At 39.7% G+C, this 8,032-nt stretch overlaps 1 protein-coding gene across 1 annotated transcript; it reads right to left on the bottom strand.

Moving 5' to 3' along the window:
• Nucleotides 1-5,072: 5,072 nt before the first annotated feature.
• Nucleotides 5,073-7,738, bottom strand: LOC137767004 (oxidation resistance protein 1-like). The gene is given in 2 exon segments (XM_068547529.1): nt 5,073-6,421; nt 6,423-7,738. Coding segments are annotated over 2 exon segments (2,271 nt in total). The 5' UTR covers nt 7,700-7,738; the 3' UTR covers nt 5,073-5,427.
• Between the last annotated feature and the right edge of the window lie 294 nt (nt 7,739-8,032).

Genomic DNA, 8,032 nt, shown 5'->3' on the forward strand with positions numbered 1-8,032 from the left:
CTGCCTCAGTTATTGTGCTATTGATTGCTTCTAGTGTAGTTTTCATTTTAGTTATTGTATTGCTCATCTCTGTTTGTTTGTCCTTTAATTTTTCTAGGTCTTTGTTAAACAGTTCTTGCATCTTCTCGATCTTTGCCTCCATTCTTTTTCCGGGGTCCTGGATCATCTGCACTATCATTATTCTGAATTCTTTTTCTGGAAGGTTGCCTATCTCCACTACATTTAGTTGTTTTTCTGGGATTTTATCTTGTTCCTTCATCTGGTACATAGCCCTCTGCCTTTTCATCTTGTCTGTCTTTCTGTGAATGTGGTTTTTGTTCCACAGGCTGCAGGATTGTAGTTCTTCTTGCTTCTGCTGTCTGCCTTCTGGTGGATAAGGCTGTCTAAGAGGCTTGTGTAAGTTTCCTGATGGGAGGGACTGGTGGTGGGTAGAGCTGACTGTGTCTCTGGTGGGCAGAGCTCAGTAAAACTTTAATCCACTTGACTGCTGATGGGTGGGGCTGGGTTCCCTCCCTGTTGGTTGTTTGGCCTGAGGCAACCCAACACTGGAGCCTAACTGGGCTCTTTGGTGCGGCTACTGACAGACTCTGGGAGGGCTCACGCCTAGGAGTACTTACCAGAACTTCTGCTTCCAGTGTCCTTGTCCCCACGGTGAGCCATAGCCACCTCTGCAGGAGACTCTCCAACACTAGCAGGTAGGTCTGGTTCAGTGTCCCCTGGGGTCACTGCTCCTTCCCCTGGGTCCCGACGCACACACTACTTCGTGTGTGCCCTCCAAGAGTGGAGTCTCTGCTTCCCCCAGTCCTGTTGAAGTCCTGCAATCAAATCCCAGTAGCCTTCAAAGTCTGATTCTCTAGGAATTCCTCCTCCCGTTGCCAGACCCCCAGGTTGGGAAGCCTGACGTGGGGCTCAGAACCTTCACTCCAGTGGGGGGACTTCTGTGGTATAAGTGTTCTCCAGTCTATGAGTCACCTACCCAACAGTTATGGGATTTGATTTTACTGTGATTGCACCTTTCCTACCATCTCATTGTGACTTCTTCTTTGTCTTTGGATATGGGGTATCTTTTTTGGTGAGTTCCAGTGTCTTCCTGTCAATGATTGTCCAGCAGCTAGTTGTGATTCTGTTGTTCTCACAGAGGGAGTGAGAGCACATCCTTCTACTCCGCCATCTTCTCTGCTTCATCAAAAATGTGTCACTTTTTAAATACAAGTAGTTCTTTCCAGCTCTTCTCTATGTGAAAGGAAAGATCCTGGGAAGGTCAGGACAGAATGATATTTTAAGGAAAGGCAAGACAAATTTAAAACATAAACTTTTTCTCTGCTCTTTGGCCTCCTCCCTCCCCACTGGTGTGCATGTGCATCTGCATTATGTGTTCACCTGACCTCCCCAATGGCAGAAATATCTGCTCAGTCACAGAAATCAATTTTTCTCCTTCTGGCGACAGCCATGTAACTCCTTAGAAGATAACATTCCTTTCCTTATCCTGTAAGGGGTCATGATGACCCACCACTCACCTTGTACATGCAGATGTCTTTGGTGAGCTTTATGGACAAGGCCACTATATCATTTCCCTTAAATAGAATGGTTGGTGCAGAACAGACCAATCAGATGACCTGGGGAGATACTGGGCTGCACTTGAAGAAGTTCTTAGCTTAAATACTTATTTATGACCTTATTAATGTCACTAGCTATATTACTTGTATTCTGCCCACTTTACAAGATTTTTGTTTCTTGCATTACCAAGTGTGTGACTGAGCTTCCGCTAAAAATAGTGATGAGTAGGTGATCTAAAACAATTGTCAAATACATAGTTCTATAAGATCAGTGATTATAATAGTGTAACTCTAGATATGGGAAGAAGCCACAAGAGGGAACCATTTCGTGGACCATAACAGACTAGTAGGACAGGCAGCCCAGAGGCTTTGGGCTACTGTTAACAGGGCCTGGTCCAGTAGCAGCACATTGAGTGGCCTATCAAGGAAATCCTCACCTGACCTGGGAATGAGCATTCCTAGCACTGTGGGATAAATTGGTCATGAAATGCCTCCTAAACCTTGGTCAAAATTAAGACCAAAAGGGAGGGGATTGTAACATAAAGAAGGTTGCCCACCATCCAGTTCTACAAGAATTAAGTCATCAACCACCACAGTCACTGACTTACAGGACACCCTGAAAGGAATTCAGGGCGAAGATCAGGATGAGGCACTTTGTGCTCTGGGGAAACTGGCAGAACTGGCCCTCAGAGAGTTCAGTATTTTCAGGAGAAAATTTTTATGAACCTGGATTCTTGCCTCTTCCTACATTTAGAAAAGCACGAAAACCATTAAAGTGTCCATTCTTCCTGAATAGCGTAACCTCCTACCAAGCTGTGTGCTTGGTTGCAGGTACCCCTTCATCAAATTCACATGTATACTGGCCTTCCCCCTCACCTCTTCAGAACAGTCGTCAGAGCTTTCTGAAAAACTATGTCCCAGGTTATAATCCTCAGGTTGGCACAAATGAAATTTTCCATTTCTTTCTTAGATTGACCATTGATTAATTTTTCATTGACAGTATAAGCATTATCTTGATGGGGGTACATGTGTTTCAAAACCTACCACATTGTACATTTTAAACGTGTGCATTTGTCATATGTCGATTACACCTCAATAAAGCTGTTAAAATATCCCAGAGTTTTAGGTAATAATGCATCATTGCATGTTCAGCGGCTTAATGAGAAGCAGCGTTTTGATCTCTCTTGTTTTTGTGACTTAAATAGGAACCGTGTTCACCCCAGCTCCATTTTATTCTGATCTCAGCGGGGCTGCTTTCAGGTATGCGTTCTGCAGTTTGCCTCTGACTGGTTTGGTGAGCCTCCTCTCAACAAAAACACACACATTTTTCTTGCAGTGAACATTGAAATGAGTCTTGACTATCAGAGAATCCAACCAGGCTGGTGGGCCAAGCAGGGAGGATGGACACGCCAATCATCTTCCACAAGCAGAATAAGCTAAATATGCAGATTTGAAGAAAATGCACTTAAAGCACATCCTGCAGTAAGAGCCCTTTATTAAAATAAAATACCACATGCCCAAAGACAGAATAAGATGGACAGTGTTGCAGCTTTCCTGGGCCATCAGGTTAAGCAGGACTTTCTCAGTGAAAGAGTAGCTGATCAAATCGACAGTTGCTCAGTTGCTGAGCCTGGTGAAGCCTTTGTCCTGCTTCCCAGACACTGAAAAAGGATTCTCATAAATCCTCTTGAAAGTTTCCCATGGTTTGCTTTCAACAAGATTGAAAGAAAAGCTAATCACATTGTCAGCTGGTAGGTTGCCAAACCTTTTGTGTAATATTTGGGTATGTAATTGGGAAGGAATTGAAAGAATAAGTTTTTTTTTTTTTTTGATGAAAGTTCATAATAATACAATTGACAGGGAAATTTAGTTATTTCTGAGATATACATTTTAAAGTAATAACTAGAATTATGACTTATAACATTATACAGAACATATAAGATTTTTAGAAATTTCATGTAATGTTTGAAACATTTATATTAACATATTTCCATACAAATAACCCAAAGAAAGTTTAGTATTAGTTGTTTTTTTTTGTTTGTTTGTTTTTTTATACTGCAGGTTCTTTTTTTTTTTTAATATTTATGTATTTAATTTTATTTGGTATACACCACTATGACCTTACTGTAATTGAAATCCAGTACAGGATTTTTTTATGATTAGTCAACTCCACAAAGACAATAATACTGCTGTGGAAGACCAAAGGGGGAAAAAAACTGATATATTTATTTACAGTTCCCTATATTGTAAACATTTAATCTATACACTGTTAGGAACTTTTAATGAGAGCTTTACTTAAACAAGGAAACGATGCCCTGTATTTCTATTCATATTCGGCAATAGCATATTAAATAGATTATCAGATTTTCTTTTTCATTAGCATTATGCTTTCTTTAGATAATTATCTAAACTTTCAAAAGATCTAAATATATCCAAGTACTATACAACTAAATCTACTTAAGCCAACATATTTGGCTTATAATTTCATTTTTAGAATAATTTAAAGTGCTGTAAACAACCTGGCAATCAACACTTTCTATAAGAACAAAACTACCTTTAAACATTAATTTACAAGATAATATACAGTGTTTACCTGGAATAGCTGAAATTTCAGCACAAGGTCACTGTCACATGTATAACGGCAGGATTTTTTTTTTTTTTTGCATTACATGAAGCTTTGAAATTAACTGATGAATTATTGCCGCAGTGGCTTATTATTGGTTTCCTACAAAAGAGGATAAGAACTACTGATATATTTTATCTTTTCTTTTTTTGTTTTTTTGAGGTCACTTGACAGTAAGTTTGCATATTCAACAAGTCTCCTGAGTTACAATATTCTACTATAATCATTGCCCTTTTATAACAGCAAATGCTAATGGTGATTAATAACATATACCACTCAAAAAAAAAATCACAAGTTTTTTTTTTTTTTTTTCTTTTGAACAGGAACCTTATTTTGGGAGTTGGTGTGCAACAAGGCTAAAACAACAGAACTATAAAACAGTATACCTGACACAATATGTTGACAAAATATGCATCTGTTTCTTAGTTTTTGTAGTTATGATAATGCCCTGCTAAGCTACAGATATGTAAATAGTATATTTTCCTGCTTGATATATTAAATTCAGTAGAATCATCAAGTTCTCATTCTCCTTTGTCATTTTATAACTCTTTATCAGATAATTCAACGATGAAAGCATATGCCCAAACCTGCAGATCATGTGCACTGTGGTCTATTACAATCAGAATTCTCCTCAAATTTCCTTTTTATTAAAATGAAATTGAGAATACAGGCAAAATTAATAAAGAGAATGTTGTACTGTGAATTAAAACTAGAACTCAGTGGTCTATGAAGTATGCATTGTTTTGGCATGTGTTTTTTCCTTTCTAAGAATAACTAAGCTGAGCATGTCCAAAAGTCACCTGTGCCAATCTCACAGATACAGTAGTACCTAGTCTTCATTCCCTCAGTATCCCAGGTTAGACTACTCTACTAAAACAATCAGTATAGTTTAAAAAATAATAAACCAAAATAGGTTCAACAAAAGAGCACCATCCTATTAGGAGACTGAGAAAACATGGATTATAGATGAGGTGGTCACTATGATCAAAATGCTACCAAAATTCTGACAAACCCTAAGCTGTTACACTGCAGGGACCCACACCATGGTCTAACCCTAAAGACCTCTGGGACAGAAACATGATTTTAAAAATAAATTCCAAAATTATAGCTGTAAGAAATGGTGATATGAACTATTTTTAAAGCATGAGTTACATGTTACATTGTATTGCTTCTTGAACTTTCCAAACAATGCTTGTTTGTCCATGTCAGGTTTGGGCCATTATCCTGCTAAGAGAGAGAGCATTATATTCATTCAAAAGCCCAGATTTCAATGTCTTGGATAAAGAAGTCTTCCTTCTTAGAAAGTGTATGATTTCCAAATGTTTTACAAGAATGGCTTCTTCCATGGTAGAGGTCTCCATCAAGCCACAGGGCAAATTCTCCCCCTCTACCACCAAAAGCTAGTGAATCCATGTCTCCTTTGATAAAAAACATATTATCTCCTGTCCACTTAAAGACCTCAAATTCTGGACAGAATGTAAAAACAAAGGTCTCTCCAGTACCATAAAAGCCATCACTTACTTTAAATGGCTCAGATGCCAATGCACCAAAAACCTGCCCATCACTGTCTTTAATCACCATCAGCACTGGAGTGTCTAAACCTGTCATTGTTCGATAAAGGGTCTTCAAGCTTGTACCATGCTTCCCAGTACCATAAACAAGAGTCCATGGGTAGCCAGTTGTTCTTGGTGGAAGATGCTTGGTAAGCTTTTCAATTTGATCTGGCAGTAAGAGTTCACTGGGATCACTTAGGTTTGGTTGAAAAGATTCAGATTCCAGGTCTGCTTTCACTGGAGTAACCTGCTTTGAATTTATATCTTCCCTTGTAGTAATCTCCCATTCTCTAGCTGCTGCTTCATTAGTAGAACCCTCATTTGTTTCAGATTCTTCAATCTTTTTTACTACTATAAATCCAGGTTCTCTGGTATATTCACCAGTATCTTCTGCATATATTTCTGGACTCCACTGAATGAAGAAGGCATACAAGTGGTCTGTCCTTTCTTGTGGCACAGCAAACCAATATTCATGTTTCTTATCTCTCTGTGCATACTGTTGCATCGTTGCACTTGCTTGAGATACAAATGTTTTCCTCATAGGTTTTCCAACTCTGAGACATAAGAACTTATGTAATTGATGCCTCCTCTTTTCTTTTAAAAGTGCAGAACCTTCTATATTGGTTGTTGCTATTTTATGCTTAATTTCTTTTTGTGACACCTGTTGAATATTTTCCCTTTGCTGTTTGTTGCATTGTATGGGTTTTCCAGAGTTTCCGTAGCTCTTCTACCTCAGTCTCTGAGTCCTGATTTTGTTCCTTTCTTTGTTTTCCTTTGTTGACAATTGGCTTTTGTTTAAATTCTATTGCTTCCTCACAGGGCATACCTTCTTTTTCACCTTCTTCATGGTGTAATGAATTCTCATTAAGAAGAAAATCCTGGTCTGCATTACCTTTTATACCTGTGCTTTGTTCTTTAGGACCTGATATTTCTTGAAGATTATCTGTAGTCTGATCTCCTTCCTTAGTAGCCATTTCAAGATTATTTAAATCAGTTTTAAGAGAAAGAGTCCCAACTTCATTGGTAGTATGTCCAGAATCAGATTTTAAGTGGTCAGGAGTACTAGCAGCCTCTGTTGTGACTGTCAAACATTCTACTCCACTCTGACTGACGGTTTGCACAGATTCTGATGACGCACCAGATGATTTATCTTGTCGCAGCTCATCTGAAGAAATAAGCTCCTCTCGTATAGGAGAGAGTTCTGATTCCGTGAACACATCTTCAGAAAGAGACTCCTCGGTGCTCCTAGGAGCAGTGCTGGCACTATCATTACCTGCATCGCGAATTCTTGAGTCTATTTCATCAGTATTAGTTCTTGTCATTTTCTTTAAATGGCAGAAGTCCCTTCCTGATAACTGATCTATCTCTATGGGTAAGGATTCCTTTATTTTGCTATCGAAAATTTCTTTGTACGTTGCAGCTGACATCACCTCTTCCATTGGACACATGATGCCATATTCCTCACAGCCATTCTCTTGAACCAAGGGGTCAGTTTTATGTGGATCAAACATTATATTATTTGGTGTAACTAGCAACACACCACTGACTGTGCCCTTGCCACTGGTAATATATCTGCAATTAATTTTAAGAAATTTCTCAGTAAATGCTTCTTCCTCTTCAGAAGTTGAAGATACAACTCGTGCAGGTCGAATACCAGTAAAAGCAGATGAGAGAGTTTCTTCTTTCGGGTGGACTACATCAGGATTAGTGGTCTTATCAAGTTCAGCCTCGGATGATGTCGGTGACAGAGGACTTATGGGGCTTAGAGACGGGGAGCTCTCAACACTGGAGACATATTCAGGATCAGGAACATATAAAACCTGTCCAGTAACAACTGCTCGGGAGAATAATTTATTTAACTGAACAAGATCGTTGGGCGTTGTATCAAATTTCAGGGCTATACTATTCAAAGAATCCCTTGATTCAACAGTATATTCAGTAGTCCCTTTGGGTTTCTGAAAAGACATTCTTCTCCCATCTTTCTTGTCTAGGGTCTTCTTTTGGCCAGTGTCTCTTCACGGGGAGGGAAAAACGAAGGGATCCTACCCTTGAAATAGTTGGCGGGGTAAGGAAAGTCGAGCATAGGTGAAGAAAGCAGGAAGAGCAGAGCAGGAAGAGCTACGACGCAGACACGAGCAAGTCTTCCATCCCCAGAGCAGAGCGAGTCCTCCGCTCCTCGCCCCGGTCCCGACACCATCCCGGCCCGGGCACACCTGCCAACGCCCGGCCCGCACCCCCCGCCCACCCTGTTCACGCCGGCGGCCCGCTTGCAGGTTCTTATTAGTCATCAGTTTTATACA

The sequence above is a fragment of the Eschrichtius robustus genome, chromosome 7 (genome assembly GCF_028021215.1).
Source record: "Eschrichtius robustus isolate mEscRob2 chromosome 7, mEscRob2.pri, whole genome shotgun sequence".
In the NCBI taxonomy this organism is placed as follows: Eukaryota; Metazoa; Chordata; class Mammalia; order Artiodactyla; family Eschrichtiidae; genus Eschrichtius; species Eschrichtius robustus.